The sequence below is a fragment of the Parasteatoda tepidariorum genome, chromosome 3 (genome assembly GCF_043381705.1).
Source record: "Parasteatoda tepidariorum isolate YZ-2023 chromosome 3, CAS_Ptep_4.0, whole genome shotgun sequence".
NCBI lineage: Eukaryota > Metazoa > Arthropoda > Arachnida > Araneae > Theridiidae > Parasteatoda > Parasteatoda tepidariorum.
In genome coordinates this window covers 27,776,881-27,798,090 of record NC_092206.1, presented here as the reverse complement: position 1 = coordinate 27,798,090, position 21,210 = coordinate 27,776,881, and the positions used below count along the sequence as shown (strand labels likewise).

Genomic DNA, 21,210 nt, shown 5'->3' with positions numbered 1-21,210 from the left:
TTAAAAATACATACATTCTTCTGCTATTGAATTAATATTTTGTCGATATAATCACTGCTTGAGCTTATTTGAAAAGTGAAAAAATATTGTTTTTATATTATATAACAAGTATTTCAACTATATGAATATTTCCATGTACAATGACTTATACCTAAACTCAATACATAAAAAAGGAAAAAAACTGTATATCAATACAGATATATTTCTCTGATTGACGTCACTTTAAAAACTTTTGCATTCAAAATAGTAACATAATAATTAAAACATAATCAAAATTTTAAACAAAATTCATAACTTATTAATTGCCATAATTTATTTATAAAAGATGTTTTCAATAATTTTAGTAAGCAGTAATTTTGGGTTTTTATAAGGATAAACGAAGACTGCGCGAGTTTGACGTCATCCCTTGTGCACGTTCATTGATGAAAAATTGGAATATATAGTTCGTTCACCAGGAGTTGGCATTTGGCTCCACCTCCTCGGAAGAGTTCATTTCAGAGCGGGAGTAAGAGAAGAGCCGTCTTCGCGCTTGAAATTGAAACAACCCTTTAATGCGAGCCAAACGTAAACGGTGAATTCTTTTTCCGTCACCTATTTCGCTTTATCATCTACTATTATACCTTTAGTCACTCTACTTAATTAAATATATTGCAGCAAAATGTCGCAAAAAGGACAAAATATTCACTCAAAAGAGGGAAATATCATCAAATTTATGAAATATTTAATGTTAAAAAAATGCAGATAAAGATAGCAAAATAAATATTTTTGTTATTCGATCGGCAAATAGCAACCTTGTACAAGATTGTTCACATTCTTCTCCCAAAAATAGCGAAGTATTATCGTCGGATACCACGTGATGAAGGCGGAGCCAAGTGCCAACTCCTGGTGAACGAACTATACATCGTTTTCCCATTCAGTAGAGTATGTCAGAGTGAAAAAAATCACATGAACGTTTTCTTCAACACAAAGTGCATGTTTTGTTGCTAACTATTATCCATTACAAAACGTAAAACTAGTAATACAAGACGTAAGGCTACCAGATATCGAGTTGTTGTTTTTTTTTCTTAGTGTGCATAAAGCAAACATATTTCGTAAAAATGGGTAAACTGATGGTCTTCTTACGACAACAGAGAACAGACTACGGCAAGTTATTCTTCGTTAACAAGTAAGATTTCATAATGCATGCCAAAGCCTGACCCCTTTTTTTGTACTTTTCTTAATTGAATAGTGCAAAGGAGGGCTTTCCAATAAAGCAAAAGGTCTCTCCAATAAAGCAAAAGGTGATGACAGCAAAAATATTTTTTTAGCTCCCTTCTGCAAAAACACAAGATTATTTATACTCTTTGATGTATCTTCGGGGGTAGTTAATAAATTATTTTTAAAGTAATTAATCTTGTGCTATCTCACATGAGAGGTAAAATAACGAGCACTAATTTGCATCAATAGTATTTCATGATGATGAAGATGATGTTGATGATTTCGTACTTCTTGTACCAGATAGTTGTCGATGGCTGGGCTGTATGACATGGCATATTAGCATATCCAACAATCTAATGGGAAGCAAAGACATAATCCATACACGGACTTTGTCAGTTGGTCCAGAACAACGGTAGACGATACTTGGGCTCATGTCAGTCACAGCTTGTTCCATGCTATCTACCACTTCTCCGAGGTAAGGCCTAGCATGCAAGGCCATTTTTTGCATCCGACCCTTAAAATCTTCATAATAAGGAAATCCGTAAGCTTCTTTAATAGCATCTGGAGTTTTCTCCCAAGAATTATCTAAGGCTCCTGTAAGGACATCACTTCTGGAAATCCTGGTTCTATAAAATTGATTTTATTAGCTACAATTGAATATGGCAAATATGACTTTCAAATAAATTAGTTACAGAAGAAGGTTATTAGTAAGTTCGGTACCTACAAACAAAATATTGTTTGTTGGTATTGTGTTTGTATACCTTTTCATCTCCTTAAAATATTTAAGTTGTAGCAATAAGGTGATATTTTTTTTAAATTTACCTAAACGCAAACAGCGAGCGCCCAGTGCATTCGATAAAACGAAAAATTTCCTGTGAACACAAAATCTCAATTTAAAAAAACTTCCTGTGAGCATTGACTCTTTCACTAGTTTGAACCCTTTCATCGCCATCTTATTTTGGCAAAATTTGCTTGAAAATCACGTTTTTTTTTTTTTTTTTTGTTTTCNACCGTTTTTTTTTTTTTTTTTTAATTTTCTCCTTATTTTTTTGTCTGGTTCTTTTTAGAAAGTTTAGCTTTTATAAAACTCTATATTAATTCATACCACAGGGATGAGTTTGGTTAAAAACCAAAAAGGCTGAAAATAGAAATTCGAACATGTTATGTGCAAAAACACTTTTTAAAAAATTGAAAAAGTACCGGAAATTTGAGCAAGAAAAAGTGTATGTAGGAAGCATTTACCCAAAGAATGCTCAGCGTTTTAATAAAAATATCGATGTGAGATTTTGTTTACTTTATTTAAATTGCAGGAATATTAATCTCAATGAGTGATTTTTAAATCACGCGAATGCGAATCTCGATTTTTAATTTTGAAATCGTGTTACTACGAAACTTGATGCGTGATTTTAAAATTACTTGTATACGAATCTCGATATTTGATTTTAAAATCACATGAATAGAAATCTTGCTGTTTGATTTTGATAGAAATATCGATTGAATAGGAATATCGATTTTTGATTTTAAAAACGAGATAATACGAATTCCAATTAATAATTTTAATTACGAGAATATGAAACGCGATATTTGATATAAAATTGTAGAAATATGAAATACAATGCGCCATCTTAAATCACGTAAATAAGAATCGCAAAGTGTAATTTTAAATTATGTGTAATTTATATAATTTGAAAGGATTGCTGGTACATGTTAAACATACAAAAATACATTATATTCTATACAGAAATAAATTTAAAACAAGAAAATTAGAGAGAAGTTAAAATATTGAAATCAAATCGTAAATTATTTCAGGTGCTAAGAAAATATTCACAGTGCAAAGAAGAAAACCAACCTCCCTGAATAACTTTTGTTTTAATGATCTGATCTTCAAGTTCTAAGATTTAAACTTAATGGTTCGAGGTAGAGTGTATGCTCAAATATGCTAATTAATTAGTGCAGACAATGTTTTAAGTTACAAAATCAGACACAAAAACATACTTTCTCTAAATAAACGTGCCCTTTTTTCAACGGATTCAGATTTCTGACCCCCAAAGTATAGGGAGTCTGGGAAATATGGTCCCCATACTTTGGTCAAGAGAGTAATCCAAAGTTAAGCCCCTTAATATCAATTTTACTTTTTTCGTATTTCTCCATATCTCGAGATTGTTTTAAGGGAATTTAAGAATTTTTCAAACAATTATAAAATTTGTTTTTCCAAAGATAATTACAATATTTATTATTTTGTTTAATAATAATTAAATAATAATCACGAAGGTATACAATGTTTTGCGTCATTTTAAAGTCCGTAATTTTTACATTGCAATATACGAAATCGGCTGAATAGTTCCTGAGAAATCAAATTTTAAATATTCGATTCTTTAAAATTTGATTTCTCAGGAACTATTCAGCCGATTTCACCCAAATTTTGAATTTTGCTATGTAAAATTACATACTACTTTAAAGTGGCTTAAAAAATTGTACACCTTGCAATTAAAAATTTTTCGACTATTATTAAATAAACAATAATAATTTTTTACAAAAATTTCTTTCTTTCATGGAATTATCTTTAGAAAAATGAATTTTATAATTGTGCGGAAAAATTTTTAACATTAAAGGGTCCAAATTTTTATCGCTTTTCTGATTTAACTATGGGGACCATACTTCCCAGATTGCGGCTACCGCCTATATTTGGGGAGTCAGAAATCCGAAGCTGTGAAAAAAAAGTTATGCTTATTCAGAGAAAGTACATTTTTTTGCCAGATTTCATAACTTAAAATATCGTCTGCAGTAATTAATTAGCTTATTTGAGATCGATCCCTCGGACAATTAAGTTTGTGCCCTAAAAAGGTGAATATCGATTATTGGATCAAAAGTTATTCAAGAATCATTAGATCAGAAGTCATTCAGGTTTGTCCTTTATTTATTTATTTATATTTTTTTTCCCTTAACGGACTGTTTTAGTACCTTAACACATTTTTTAATCGCGAAAGTTTTCCTTTAAATTTATTAACTAATTTATAGGACATTTAAAAAAAAAGCATATTATTTAAAATAAAATGTTAAATAATATGCATAATAATAATAAATGTAAATGATTAAATTATTAGTACTTTTTAAATTATTGACTTAATACTTACAACTTTACATACATACTTTATTTTAAGTGTCATTGCGCTTGTGGCGAAATTTCTGCGATTCTTTATGTTTGCGCAACTAAAGCAAAATAAGACAAAAAAAAGAGTTTTAGATATTTAATTTTTCAATAGCATTTTTAATGTTTCTTTAATCATCTTGATTTACATGTGAATATTTCAGGTTCCTCTCTCGCAAAATTAAATTACTTTTATAATAATAATATAAATTGTGGAGTAAAAATACAAATAAATCTTATTAAATTTATTTCAAAACTATTTTCCCTTAATATCTTACTTATACATGGAAGGTTCCACTAAAGCGACTTTTACTCCCCATTTCAGCATTTCTCTGCGCAATCCATCAGCAAAAGAAACCAAAGCGTGTTTCGTCATAGAATAGGATAAAAATCCGGGATAAGTAATGTGACCTAGCAACAACATAAAAATACTTGAATTACTTTTACGTCAAATAAAATGATTACGTAAATAAAACGAATGGATCATTCTGAACAAGTTGAGAATACATCCTTTTTAATATTTTCTGACGCATTTTGCCAAACAATGGGATAATAGCTGAAAATGTTTATATTGTATTCAAATATAATGCATTTTTAGACACGAAAAAGGTTTTGCTTCTGTAAAGAAATTTCAAAATAATATGCTGAGATTAATTTAACTCACATGATATAAATTAAACTAACCAAATAGTTGCACACATTTTTCAACAGATTACTATGTTTTATTAATCTATGTTTAGATTATTTAAATGGGTCTTTCATATCCTAGATATTTTAAGTTAATACAACTCAGAAAAAAGACACCTGTTTGTCAAACTGCTTAAAAGAGGAAAAGTTCTAGTTCATTGATAATCAGTTTGTTGCATGATATTAAGTCAAACAAAAAATAAAACTTTGCAATCAAAATTCGTGAAATAACCCCAAAATGACTGAATAGCGTGAATGGGGAACAATACTAAGCGTTCAAAATAATGAAGCTGAAATAAAACATTTTAAAAAAGCGAAACATTTTATTGTAATAATATAAGATACAAGGTGTATAATATTTCACACTCCATATTTTTATTCATGCTCAGTACACGTTCTGTTTAAGAAGGTTATACTAAAAAAAAAAAAAAAAAGAGGAGATAAATACCTACTAGTACTTGGAATCACTTTACTTACATGCGAATAAGGTTTTTTAAGAGATAAAAGATTTTATCATTCTATGCTTAAATAGAAAATCAGTAAATAATTCTTTTAGAGTTCAATTAAAACGATAAACAATTGCTATAAATCATGTAAATGAACCTTTTATAATGTATAATAATTCTATGCAAATTACACTCGTATGCTAAAAAAAAGTGTTTTTCTGCTAATGTTCATTATATTTTAGAAATGTACCGGGTCTGGGTATCCGGTGAAAATTGACTCTCTTACCCGGCCAGTTCCCGGTAAAATTTGGATTAGTAATCCAGCCGGTTCCAGCTACCTAGCTGAGTATTTTAACATTTATGCAGGATATTATAAGAATCATATAATTTTCTATCGAGTAAATATTTTACAAGCTATTTATTGCTTTAAAGAAATTTATTGCGCGCTTATATAACTAAAAACAAGTATTTATTTTTAGAAATTTTGAAACTAAATTTTATAAAAAAAGTTTCTGTAAGAAATATGGGAAAACTGTTCGGCTGTAGTTGAATAAAGTGGTGATGAATGAAAAATGTTTTATCTATCAGGGTTTGCTTTGGGATCATCCGATAACTATAAACGCAATTCAAGTGCAACGAGATCTACAATTGTGCAATCTAATAAGCTTTCCGATTTTCGGTGACATTAACAATTGAGAAAAAAAATGTATCTTTTTAACAGTGCTAAATAGAAAATTTCTATAGTGGTTTCCTGTCCTAAATGTTACGATCGCAAATGTTATGTTCACACATGATACATTAAGACAATCAGTTCTAATAATTTATTTATAAAACTAAAAATTATATTTATTTTTATACCTGCAACACTAGCTACAACTACAACACGTCCCTTTGCAGCTCTCAAAAGCGGTAGAAAAGCTTTGGTAACACGAACAGCCCCCAAAACATTAACATTGAACATATGTTCGATAACAGACATACTGCACCATTCCAACTCTGAAAAGATGGCCACTCCTGCATTATTTACAATGCACCAAAGATCTAGAAAATGCAGAGAGTTTTGGTTAAGTTCAATTAGTATAGAGGTTATAACATTTATATAGAAATTAATATTTATCTTTACTATAACAACAACTTCATCTAATAATATCTTACGTTATATCAAAATACCGAAATATATTTCTTACTGTCTAGATTTTTATCTTTGCAGTAATATAAACAATAACTATAAGAACAAATTCTATATTTATAGCTATTGTTCATAACACAATTCAATTGCAAGAACATGATCGACACTATTGAAAGTGTCAAACAAAGTAAAACAAAGTTGTCTCTACTAAACAGAGACAAATTTACAAAAAATAAACTATAGATTGGCAAAAACAATATGAATTCTCAATCGAGTTGCTTTTCTGAAGATCAGGGCTTATCTTGTAGTTGGTATATAGTCGTGTTTTATTTTTAAATGCATAAAATACACCATTGGAACACAATAAAGACGAAATAAAAATAAGTAAAATATCGAACAATCTGCGAAACTTTTTATAATGAGCAAATCACTTTGTTTCTCAACTAAGAGAGCTTTGACACTCTAGGATTCACGTGGTCCTGAACTGAGGTCACAATTTGTGCCCTGGTATTATCGTGAATCATATATATCGTTTAAAGTTCGAATAATTTCAACACAAAGAAATTTTGATCAGTGAGTTTTTGCAAAATTATAACTTAACTTAAAGCATTGACTTAAAGACAATGTTATGTTCTATTTTATTTATTTGTTTTTAATACATTAAAAACAATAAAAACGTTTTCAAAGTTATTAACCCTTTGTGGTTCATAGTCATTTCGGTTGAACAGGTCCAGTATGCAGATTTAATTGACCTACTTATAAGGATTTATCTTTTGAATTTTTTAGTGGATAGTATTTTGAATTAAAATACAATTAGAATTTTTTGTCTGTGTAATTTTTTATTTACACTTTAATAAAATCCTTAAACAGAAAAAGTTTAAAATGAGGCTTAAATTTAGAAAAATTGAAATATAGTACCCCTAAATTAGATAGTTGAACAAATTTTTACTTGATATAGTAATAAATTGCATTGTTTTATACTTTTATCAATTCAAATGCGTCGAAATGTTTTTAACATGATTAATTTTCTTGATAAATATTAACCCGTTGTAATTGGAGTACTCTAAACAGCTAAATCAACAAGCATTATCGAAAATTTAAAGAAAATAACCAAACCTTAATTTACCTTTTACATAAAAAGTTAAAATTCATGAAGCAAGTGATAGATAAGTATTAATATTTAAAAAAGTTTAATTTCTGAGTAAGGAATACTACATGATAAAGGATACTGAGAGTAACCTTTAAAGTTCAATAGGGAATACCTAATAAAATATGGATAATATTAAGTAATATAAAATTTTTAGCAAAAATGCCTTCTGCCTGCTATTGTTGGAAGTTTATTTATTTGAAACAAATTAGAGAAATCGGAATCAGTAAAATGTGAAAATTAATTACAAGATATTTTAATTACATGATTACTTAAAAAATTTTTTATTTATTTATTTAAAATATAAATGGAATTACAAACACTTAGTTGGGAAGGAAAGGAAATGGAAGAAAAAATATATTTATTAGTAGTTAGCATCCATGAAGAAGAGGACAGTTTGACAATTGAGTCAGCAAAGAAATACAGTAAAAAAATCCAAATAAAGTAATGAATGTCTAAAAAAAGAAAACGAGTGATAACATGTACCAAAGACGAATTAAAAATGGTTCATTTGAACCTTAGGCTAACTCAAATTAAGACGTAGGAAAAACTTAGGAATTTTTAATCATAATATTCTTCTAGAACTGCCTATTTCAAAAAAAGGGAGACAGTTATAAAGCGCGCTTTGATAGAAAGGGAGGCGAAGATTAATGTCCACAATAAACAACTTTACTCTCATGTTCTCATATGTCATAACATTTGTGTGCTCGTGTAAGTAGAAAATGTCAACACGTACATCTAGGTTATTAATTAAAATTACGTTGTTGTAATGAGATAACATTTTTTCAAACACTGATACATATTAGTATGCATTGTAAGAAATGGAGAAATCATAAAGAAATCTTTTATTAAAAGAAAAAAAATTAGTTCCTTTTTATTAAAAAATAATAATAATAATTTTATTTATTTTTTATTATTGGACTAGCAACTAAGTTTCCGCTGCCTTTCCTTTTTCTTCCTTTCAGATTTTTGAAAATTTAAAGTGTGGAGCATTTCATTATCTTTGCCAGTATCATTGTCGTTTGATGCAAATTTTCCCGGGGAAGTTGGTTTAATCGTTCTTCATTGAAATCAAATGAGCGGCCAGAGCGAGATGTATCTTTAAAGATAAAATTTCCATTTTTAAACTTGACGTAACTATCTCGAGCTTTTCTTTCAGCTATAGCAGCCTTACCATACACAGCACAAATGTCAGCTTTTGCGGCAATAGAATCTTGATTAAAGGCAAAAAGACAGAGGTGTCGAAAATATTCATTTTACTCGACTCGAAATTCTATTTTGTGATCTAAAAATTAAAATAAATTCGAGAAAGAGAAACATCCTGTTACAAATTGCCTTTCCTTTTTTTTAAAACCAAAATTTGACATATTTCAATACCTGTAGTATACGCACTAATTATAAAAAAAAATTTCCAATGAGCAAGGTTACAAAAGACCATTTCATCGCAAAAAGAAAGCAATCGAAAAATGACATGAAAGAAAAAAAGAAAGAAAGAGACGTGATTGCAGAAATGTCTATGAACCAAGAATGCCCCGAGCACGTCAGAAACAGTCACACAAAGAGGTGTCATTTATTGCTGAACAGCGGCGAAGATGGTTTGCGATCTCATCGCGCTCATCATCCTAAGCTCGCAGGGCGGGTCAATAATAATACGTTAAAGATGCTTAAGGAGACAGTTGTGTCCAAGACAGTTATGTTACAGCCAAGCAAAACTCGGCAACGGTCCTGCGTCTAGTCCACTTTGGGATTATTCCACCAGACCTTATCAGAATTATTAACCGAGTATTGGTTTAAGACAAAGCTCATTCATTTTCTAAATAAGAAGCTTGAGGGACTTAGGGGATGGAATGTTCGCCTTCCAATGAGGTGAACCGGGCTCGAATCCCAGCAATGGCTGGTCGGTAAGAATTCCACCCCCAACTCGCACCGACCACAGTGCTGACGTGAAATATGCTCAACGGTACACAGATCATGGGTTAGAGTCCCCATGCTGTCGGGCTAACAGTGGGAGGTTTTCATGGTTTTCCTCTCCATGTAACGCAAATGTGGATTAGTTCAATCAAAAAGTCTTCCATGAAGGCAGATTTCTCCCAATACTTGATCCAGGAGTTCCCTTGTCTTCTGGATTGGGTACAAAATTACAAGGCCATGAAGTTGAACATTAGTAGTCGTAAACCTAAAAAATTAGGCATGCTGTTCAACGACGGTTATAAAAAAATAAAGAAAGAAATAAGTAGCTTAACGTTGTCAAAAGGGGCAGCATTCTTTAAAGTTAGTGGGATAAAATCATCCTGTTTTACTAGATAGTCTGTAAGCTAACAGCAGCACCGCAATGTCATTGGATACACTACGATCATTCACTCCCAGCAGTTACACAGTCTAGTCACAGCAGGAACTTATTGAATTCAAAGATGTCGGAGGAAGTAGGGATCGTATTAGAATCCATTGCGAGAATCACGGAATCAAAGATAAAAAGCTTTTGCGAAACTCTTCAAGTGGCAATACAACTATGACAGAGCCACACAAATCGCAGCAACTCCACCATCGAAAACAGTCGTACCTTTTCCTTCTTGGTCATAAACAGAGAACAGGTAGCTATATACTCCTGCCCCTGTGATGGCTGTGTCCTTAAATAGAGATTCATTGGTATAGATGTGTATCTAGTCAGGGTAATTGCAGTTTCTGGAGCAGTTGCTCACAAATTCGAAGTGTCGTGCGTCTTTTTACATATAACCCGGGTGGTAGCTCAGTTCGAATCTGAAAACTCTCATCCATGGTTGAATCTGGTAGCAGGGTCAGAGGTTCAAAACCGAAATTTAAATCAAAGTGTTCCTTTAGTTTCAGAACAATGTGTACAAAACCACGTCGAGTCTTCAAACGTCTCTTTGAAACCAAGCAGTGTTATTTAAAACGAGAGAGACAACGTATAATTCTTTCAAAAAATAGTAGGGCTTTCTCCCGAAATATGTTCATCAATTTTTTGTTCTCAGTTGTCGTCAGCATTTTGTCAATTTCTGTTGATTTTACTGCCACGTAATGATACGCAGAGCCTGATTTTAGACTTTATCTAGCAATTCAACACCAGAACAAGATGTTGTAATGAAAGGCTCACAACAATAATTTAAAATAGGCTCAAGGCTCAATGAATAACTTGTAAGTTAGATTTAGAAAACTTAATCGTCAGAACAACCCCATCTTGAGCAGCAGACAGCCGTTTCAAAAGTGTTATTCTACGTGAGATAATTTACTGTGCACTTTGCATGAGCCCTCCAGAATAATTTCCAGTAGAAGGTTACACCTAAATAACTGAAATAATAACTTTCAAGAATGAATTGCCCTTTCATAAGATAGGTCAATATGCAAGGGCTGGTGTAAGAGAGAGAAGGATAGAGCGACAATCCAAATTAACCCTGATTTTTCATAATAATTAGTTACGCAAATTTTCTAAAGGAGTAAATTTTGCTTATATATTGACAGTTCATATGTAATAGAAGAAAATCGCCTAATTCGGTACGTCTCGTCTCTTAAACTGGACCAATATCATAATTTCAAATATGTTTATACTCAGAAAGTACGTGGAGAAAAAAATTCTGGTAAAACTACCTTACAGTACACATTTTTGATTTTAAAAAAATTATCTCTGGTTAAAACCAAAATATACAGTATTTTAATGATTCATGTTTTAATTTTTTGCTCACATGGTAACGGTTTACTGGTAATTCTGGTATTCAAGATTATAGTTCTAATTACCGAACAGTTACTAAAAAATTCGAAAATGATAAGTAAATTTTATGGAATAAATGATTTTTATGCCATGCTCTAAGATATCATGATAAAATTATCAAATTTTGCCACATTTACCAAATTTTATCATACATTATAAAGCCATAATTTATTGTTAATTTTACCAAAATCACTAACAAAGTGGTGAGGTAAAAATTACCGAGCTTTTTGGTATTCCCATAGAGCCGAAAACACAGTAAATTTTACCAAACTCTTTTCACTGTCTAAGCTCACATTTCAGAGCTAAGCAAGTACGAAACATTTTATATTGTAATAAAAATATCAGCGACCATCAGAAGAGAAACCCCTCACTAACACCAACATAAAATTATTGAGGTTTCATTATTTATTAAAAATTTCAATGAGATATTCTATTAAAACCATTCCAAACTCACCAGCTTTCAACTCTGTTATTTTTTTATCAGCTTTCAACTATAAACGAAAGTTTTACCTTTAAATATTATCGATTTAAGTCAATGCATGTTAATTTGTTAATTCCATAATAAAGTAATTCTAAAATTTGTAAACCATTGTACTTTGCGAATAAATATAATAATAATAATAATAATTGTTATTATTATTATTATAATAATAATAAATTATAATAACTTTGCGAAATAATAATAATAATAATTGTTATTTGCATATTGTTCATTCTGAAACTGTTTAGGACTAGGTGAAACAATGTTAGCACAGATATTGATAAGATAAGATATTATTTCTTTGTTTATCCCCGATGCTGATAATCATGTCAAATGGTTACATTTAAATGAAGGGAAAAGGAAACATTAAAGGATGCTGATAGGAAAACTCTGAAGAAGGAAATAACTGAAATCTCTGTACTTCTTTTTATTCCACTAAATTGATAATTTCATCACTTTCAAAAGATAATAATCAAATGCGAAGTGTTGGGATAACCTAGATTTTAATCTTTTTGGGTTTCTATATTTAATAGAAAGCAGATAATATTGAAAATAAAGGTTTAGTACGTCAGTAAATAAATAATAATTATGAAATTTATTGATGGATAGGAATAAAATGTGCAGATGTTCCACATTCACTTTAGATACTTTAAAAATCTTTATTAAAAGAAAAATACAAATATACTTACATCAAGGATTACTCAGTTAGAGCTTACGCCAAAAAAACGACAATTTTATGAAAATCTGATGAAGCATTAATACATTTTCTCACAGTTAAATCTGGGTTTAAAGTATGAAAAACAAATTCCTGAAGTCAACGAAAGGGCTTTAAGGCAACTAAAAGGGCTAAAAACTAATTATAATAATTACTGAAAGTGTCATTTAGTTTCATCTCAATAATCATTCGTTAGATTTTGATAAAGATTACGTAAAAAAAAATTTGACTATTTCTGTTTATACATTTTCAAGAATTCAAAATATAAATATAAAATGCAATGACAATGACTTTTTTTAAATTAAAGATATTTTAAATTAATTTAACAAAAAGAATCCTTTGAGGTTTGCTTTGGTCAACCATTTCCAGTTTTATGAATACAAACTAACAAAATTAATCCTTATATACATAACCAGGAACAGCGCATTTTTAAAATTTTGTTGTAATTTAAATTAATATTTCTCTTGAAGTCACATAAACTTAGATAATTGAAGATAATTTAATGTCTCAAGTTTTTCAAATTCATGATATTTTGAATTAATTTAGTAAAAAAAACCTTTGAGACTTGTCTTGGTTAACTATTTTTATTTTTATAAAAACTATTGATAATATCTTAAATAAACAAAAAGAATTCTTATAAACATTTAACGAAAATAACACTTTTATTTTACTTTCGTTATGCAGCTAAAAATTTAAAATTTTGAGTGAACATTATTTTAGAAGTCAAATAAACTTACACTACTCACCATTATCTCCTAAGTCAGCTTCCACTTCTCTGCAAACATCATGTATTTGCTTATACTTTGTGACATCCAACTGATGAATTCTTACGAGATCTGATGATTCTTTGATCTGAAGCAACTCACGTGCGCCTTCACTTTCCAAAGACAAACAACAAGAATACACTGTGAAGCCTTTGCTGATCAAACGCTTTGCTAAGTCTAATCCAAACCCAGTGTCACAACCTTAGTGATCAATAAACAAAACTAAGTAAATTATAACGAGATATTTTAGATAAAATTGTACAAAATGTGAAAAATGTTTCTTGAATGATGAATGGAGGGTGAACAGAAGGTTTAAATTATGCATGTTCATTTTATTTTTCGAAAAAATACTTTCTTTATAATACTAAAGTTTATCCCCCCCCTTTGTCCTAGTAGGAGGCTTGTGACATAAGAAAGGAACGAGTAAGACAAGCTAGAAAAAGGTAATTTTTCAGCAAGCTGTGTAAAAATTTTAAATCAAAAATCCTCTCGAAAAATTAAATTTCAGAGGAATTAAACAAGAATTTAAACTTGAGCTTTAAAGACTCAATTTAAAAAAATAGTCCAACTTTTTTTGGATGCGTTACTTAAAAGTTTCAAGTGTCTCAATCAATTTTGCAAATAGAATCTAGTGTTTGTACGCATAGTTATGCATTCAAATATTATTGTATCAACAAAAATATCAATTACATAGTTATGCATTCAAATATTATTGCATCAACAAATATATTAATTTCTCAATACACAAGGAGATTGATATTTCAAAACTTTGTTACGTATTTCTAAAGTAGTTTTTATATCATTTTGTCCCCAATAACGATTAGAAATGTATTTACGACATTTGTATAAATAAGAAAAGTTTCTCCTTATCAAATTTTTTCATCAAATGCATGTATAACAATTAAAATAAGACTCGAGTCAAACCAGTTTTCCACAGTTTAATGATACATAAAATTTAAAAACTATTAAGTTAAACTACGTATATTTAAAAAAAAAACTACGTGTTGTGTCAATATTAAACTCTTAACATTACTAAAACTAATAGTATTGACTAGCACGGTTTTAAATAGTTTTTTCGTAGTTAAAGTCACTGTCAAAAGTGGAAAATTATAAACTATGAAGATGATAAATTAAATAAGTTTTTCAATGCATCTAAAAATAATGAAATACATTTAATTGAATGAAAAATGCATCTGTCTGCTTCACGAAGTAACGTTTATCTGATAAGATGCAAATATAATCTCATTTAAAAGATTTTATCACCGTCTGTCATTCTTATATGCTTCATACTCAGAAAAGCACCTCTTAAAACTTTTATCAATCGTTTCTGTCACCTGTCATGCAAGTGTTTTAATGAGATAAAAAAATTCCCTTTTTTTACTGTCTAATAATAGTTTTCTTTTAAAACTTATTGCATAGATCTATGTTTTGTAAATAAATCAATGTTTTAAGATTTTGTACAGAAATATTATAAGATTTATTGACTGTAATCCAATGTTTAAGTTATCCAGCCATCCTCTATGCCAGGGGTGGCCAAGCTCCTTAATAGTAGAGCTATTTTTCAAAATTTGAAATTTTTTCCGAGCCACAATTAAATACGTATTTAAAAGGTATACAAAAAATATATAATTTTTTTTTACAGAAATTATATTTATTGAAAACACATAAATAATAATACAAAATATGTGTATATTTAAATATTTAAAATTAAACACTTATATTTTACTTCTCTTGATATTTCATTAAAATTTAGTGAAAAATTGGTGACAGTACTTCTCAGTAATTCTTTGAGATGCTGGTTAGTTAATAGTGAACGGTGTTTGGATTTCATGAATTTTAAAGCGAAATAAAATGATTCACATAAGTAAGTTGTTCTGAATATTGAAATAATTCGACAAGCAGCCTTTTTTTAATTCTAGTACAAATTTCCAAAATTCAGTAATCAACGTCGACTTATATTTTAATTGTAGAGCTTGATCGTCTTACATCTCTCTTAATTCTAATTCTTCAGATACTTTTTGGGTCATAATTAAATTGGAAAACTCACCTTGAATTATGTTAATTTCAAATGGACTCAGAAAAATATTAAAATATAATAGCACAAAAATGAAAAGGGAACTCGGGCACATTTATCGAGAGCAACAAATAATCCTTCAAAGAGCCGCATGTGGCTCGTGAGCCGCAGGTTGACCACCCCTGCTCTATGCCATAATATATTATTAGCAATAAAAAATGTTTTAAATTTTTTAAGCAAATTTTACATAACGCATATTGTTATCTATTACACGTTGTATAGCCATTGTGTAACAGATAACACATATTGTATCTAAATAATAAATAATGTAATAGATAACACATATTGTATCTATTACACAACGACTACACTATTTTCTAACACATATTAAGGAGTTTAAATGGTATTTCCTAACAAAATTTTCGATTTTTTTTTTCTTCGAAAAAAAATACATGTAATTTGAATTAATTTTACACCAAGATAATACTTAAAAAACTTCCAAAGTTACAGCAAAAATACTGAAGCCCACTCTCTGGAAACAAAAATAACACACCCATTTTCTAAATTGGAATCATTTGCAAACTCAAATATTTTGCTTAAAGTTATTTATTCTAAGTTTTGTCTTTAAAACTGTTTTTCTCAATTCTTCTTTTTTCCCCAGCGCGTAGGAATTCTTGACTTCTAATAAACCTATTATGATGAAACTTCATAATTGGTTTAAGCATAGCTTACGTTCATACAAGTAGATAAATATTTACAAACATTTTAAATTATTTTATGGTTCAAAATAATTTTTCTAAAGAAAAATCCAAAATATTCAGTTTTTCTTAACTTAAAATATACTTTTAAATTTAACTAGTATGATCTTAAAAAGTGCATATTTCTCACATGGTTTGTAAGACTCTTCTCGTGCGCGCAAGCCGTCATAGTATCTTTTTTTTTTCTTCATCCTTAGCTCTAAAGGAAATTAAATTATAAAAAAAAGTTTAGTGCATTTAATTAATGTCTGTTCTCATGTTAAACTCCAGTAAAATTTTGGATAAGTTATGGAAAGTCAAAATAAAGGTGCACATTGATGCTTCCTCAATAAAATCAAAACCACCTAGACCATTTGAAATTTTTCTGAGATAATTCTAATTAAGTAAAAAGAAAGTGTAATTAAAGAATAAATTAACGCCACTATATAAACGATTAGTGATAATAAATTATAATAAAAAAAATTAATAGAAAAATAGTATTCTTGTTTTGAATCGTATAAATTAGTCATTCGGCACTTTATATTAAATGCTGGTTTATAGTTTCTTTAAATTATGTAGTTAATTTTCAAAATTGAAATTTCCATAATAGTTTCAATTAAAAACAACTTTTTCAATTTTAGAACAGCAATGAAGAAGTTAATAATTTCACCCACGAAAATAATATGCAGCATTTTTACTTATTAAAAAGAAAAAATACTACTTATACTAAGAGCACTGTTGATTTTTCATTAGTAATTAATTTGTACTGTTTCGCCTGCTATAAATTTGCAAGTCGAATTATTATTTTTTTTTAGGTCCGATTATATTCCTGTGCTTACGAAACCAACAGCACCGCCACTTTTATTTGCATACAACTCATTAACTCAGAAAATGTTGACTCCAATTTTAATACTAAAAATAAACGCTGTGTAGATCACACACATCAGCATGCTGATGCTTTAAAACAGTAAGGAAACATCTCTTCTTCATGCCTAAGTTTGACCTTCATAAAAAATTGTATATGTTTATTCATGAGTAAGGTTTTGAAATTTTAAGCTCATTAAGTTTTACGAGCTACGTTTTTCTAGAATTTAGCTGACATAATTTCATTTTCAGGCCAGTTTCCATGACACAGAAAGAAAAAAAAAAGACTCAATTCGGGAACAATTGGGGGGAAGCTGGAAACTGCTATTTGTCGCTTGGGCCCGATATGGAAACCTTGAGTTCCCAAAATGAGTTTAAGCCAACACCTTCAATTACTGAGGGAAAGAAGGGGTCCAAAGGGAGAACTTACAACCTTAGTATGTGAACAATTATTTTGTCCTCGTGTATTTTTGCGCTAAGTCGTATGATATCAAATTAAATCAATTCGACAAATAGTTTAGAAGTTATAAGGAATTTAGTAAGTACAAATTATAAAAAGTACAATTTTACCTATTTTGCCCACGGAAATACGGAATAAAAATTTAAAGAAAATAATACCTCACTTGTCCAGTCAAACAAGCGAAGCAATATTTTCTCTAACTTCGTCTGCTTAATCGAATGAGACCAGAGCAAAATCGGTAAAGTTCAAAAATTATGCATAAATAGAACAGTTTTGTACTTTTACCTCCGGTAGCAGAATTTATGGTGTTAATCTTCCACACTATCTTCCATATTGCCAGCGACTTCAACGCATTCAACGAAATTGTGAAAATTCAACTTAGTCTTACATACGCTTAGCCGAATTTGCTAATATAAGGGACCTTAAAAATTATGAATCATAACTTTATGTTTAAATTTAAATTGAATTTTATACAATGATATTAAAAATAGGAAAAAATGCTCTAAAGTTAAACCTGTAATCTAACACAAAAAAATTAATTATTGTTCTTTGCATGCAGTTTTCCCTCATTTCAGATTTTTAATTATTATCAGAAACAAGTCTAGAGATGTTTTAAAAAGAAGTCCTAGCTACCCCACCACCAATTTTTTTTAAAGAATAAAAAGAAAACTTGCGTGAAAAAATAACCTGCAGATGCTGTAATAATCTGCAGCGCCCGCTGCCGTGCTGGTGGGTTTCTGCTACTGGGCTTATACCATTTATGCGTCTGACCATGTCCATTTATGCGTCTGACATAGCTATCCAGACAAATGCATTATTGTTTCTCGAGCATTATTTTTTACGCTGAATTCATGAATTCAATGAAACTTCTAAAGACTATTAGTTCTATCGACTTAATTTTGTGTGTCATTCGATTCGGTGTAAAAAAAAAGCTACATAAGAATCAAGGCTTTACTTTCCCATGCAGTAAAATTTAATAATAAATATTTAAGCTAGGCTTACGAAATTTTGTGTAATTATTCCGTATGGTAACTGTCATAAGTTACAAATCTATAGCCACATTTTTTGGCATACGGTATTCAAAAACATTATTTTCCGTTTGTAACTTATTGTCGGCTCCTCAATCCCATAAAAGCTTTAAACTTCATTAATATGTATGAGAAATAGCATGATCTAAACACTTCTGAAGTTATAAAAAAATTTGTCGAGCATTTCTGTAGAAACATGAAAAAATGTTTTAGTATAGAAGTGTTTCCATTATTTTGTTCACCCTCTGTATTTTCCTTTTCAAGTACTGAGGAATTGGCATATTATTTAAAACTTGAACTGACCCAAAAAAGAATGTATTTGGAATCAGATGAGAGCAATATTGAGTAATTCAAGATGGTATGTTGTCTGCTTCTGTTTGAAATTTTATTATTTTTTCTAATACGTTTTGCAGAAACACTTCATTTTGCGGAACATTTAAACTAAGATCTATCGAAACAAAAAAGCATAGAAAAATTTGAATTACAAAACTTAAATAAAAAAAGATAGACAAAAACTAATACATGAGTAAGGTTAGGAAAATATATAGTTATTTTTCGTCATTTGCAATATTTTCATATAGGCTGATTTTCATTTTGGTGTGGGGTCTTATAAATGCAAAATCTTAAAAATTTGATTCTATAAATTAATACTAAAAATTAACAAAATAATTCATTTAAGTAATATTCCTATTATAGTAATATTAATATTGATAGTTAATTTAAATCATTGATTTAACAATAATTTAAATCTAATATAAAAATTAATTTCTAAATTAAAGTTATGTGTTTTGAAAACTGTGATAGATTGCTTAACGTTTCGCATGTAATGAGCTAACTGTTTACCCCTGAAAAAACTACTTGCTTAGAAAATTATTAATTAAGTAAGAATATGCGACAAAATTTTATTTCTCTGTAATGTTATCTTCATTTAGTTTATCTCTCCTATAAGTTTTATCTCAAATCAATATTTTCTCAGGTACCACAACTGTTAAGAAAACTTATTGTTAGATAAGTTTTCTTAGCGAAGATATGTAATTAATTTTTGAAATATAAAAATGTCAGCAAAAAATTCATTTTCGTACTTTTTGATTTCTAGTTTTAAATTATTTCATCAGTTTCGGGATGTTCAATATCGAATTTGCACTTTTTTTCAAGTATACAACCACTTCAGTTAGTTATACTACTACTTAATTAAAAATGTTTTTTTTTTTTAATTTTTGGAAATCTTAAAAATTTTCTGTTAAAATTAATTTATTTTCGCATTTCTTACTTTTTATTTAATGAAGTTTATTATTAATCATCATAGCTTTCCATTAAAATTCAATAACTTGCTTAAGAAGATTATTAACTAACTATAAAAAACCAGTTCATTAATTATCAGAAATGCTTTTAAAATTTCTATGAAAGAATTTTTTTTTTTTTCTTTTTTTTGCAATTCTTGTTTAAATTTAGCTTTACAAGTTTTACCTACAACTGACACATCTTTTCACAAAGATCCAATATCTTGTTTAAGAAGCAGATATTCTACAAATTTTCGAGAATTCAATAGAACGTCTATTCAAATAATTTCCTTTTCTTCGTTATTCTCATTTCTGGTTTTTGTCCACAAAATGCTCCACTTCAAACAAATACAGCTTTTCTCTCAGGTTTAATAACTTGCTAGTTAAAATTATTTATTTATAAGAAGAAAAAAATTCTATTAATTTCTTAGAATGTTACACGAATATGTATTAAACTTGAATTTCTTCTAGTTATGCTCGGTTTTTAACTTATTTCATTACAGTGTCTTACCTGTTATTAGAACAGCTTTTTTCTCAGATGAGACTACCCGTTTAGGTAGAACAGACAATATCCACCTAGAGATTATATTTGCCGTATACATGACCACCACGATCCATCCTACAGTGGCAAACATGATATCAATGTATTTATTTCGGCCAGCGACGCTTATTAAAAGCGCCAAAATTAAAAAGAATATTCCAACTGCACGAAACATATTGCTCACTTTTTTTAAGGAATGTTTGAAGGCCGCGCGTTTTTATTACCTCACTTCTTGAGTAAGATCAAACACTTCCAAATTGACGATTTCTTACTCAAATATTTACTTTCACGCTTTGGCAGCCCTAAGTGATGAGTGTCGCCTCGTTTCCTGGATATCCGATTGGAAGAAATAAAAAGGCGTGTTTTGTTCTTCGTTTTTTTCTATTATCATTTTTTTAGAGTGTTAAAGTTGTACTTGAAAGCAAAATACAGATAGCTATTGTTTTCAGCCTTTTGATAAACATAGAAATCTATTTTGATTAAGTGGTATCAGTCGGAACAATATCTTTTTCACTATATTTATATATTTTATTCAATTATTGTCTCGTATTTGAATTTATTCTTAGGTTATTTGTTATTGCTTTTTTAATAACAGAAATAGCAACGAAAAAAAAGGTATTTCAGCTAGCAATCCCAAATATCCAAGATGTTAGCGTCCAGGCCGCTGCCCGCTGCAGTTAGCGACATCTCAGTATCACTATTTCTTAGAAAATATATTATTAATGAAAAACAAGAAAAAAAATATATAAAAATTAAATAAAATTTCAAATATAGAATACATTTAACTCTGTCAAGGAAAAACTAGTTTACCCTCGGCAAAATTTGAAACAATAACGTTTACCTCCGTA

At 29.3% G+C, this 21,210-nt stretch overlaps 1 protein-coding gene across 1 annotated transcript; it reads right to left on the bottom strand.

Annotated features, from left to right (window-relative positions):
- Nucleotides 1-1,313: 1,313 nt before the first annotated feature.
- LOC107450116 (short-chain dehydrogenase/reductase family 9C member 7) lies at nt 1,314-20,683 on the bottom strand. The gene is made up of 5 exons (XM_043041770.2): nt 20,333-20,683; nt 13,421-13,639; nt 6,337-6,519; nt 4,624-4,756; nt 1,314-1,823 (listed from the first exon to the last, which is right to left on the bottom strand). Exons 1-5 carry the CDS (start codon nt 20,535-20,537, stop codon nt 1,451-1,453), a joined length of 1,113 nt encoding a protein of 370 aa, XP_042897704.1. The 5' UTR covers nt 20,538-20,683; the 3' UTR covers nt 1,314-1,450.
- Between the last annotated feature and the right edge of the window lie 527 nt (nt 20,684-21,210).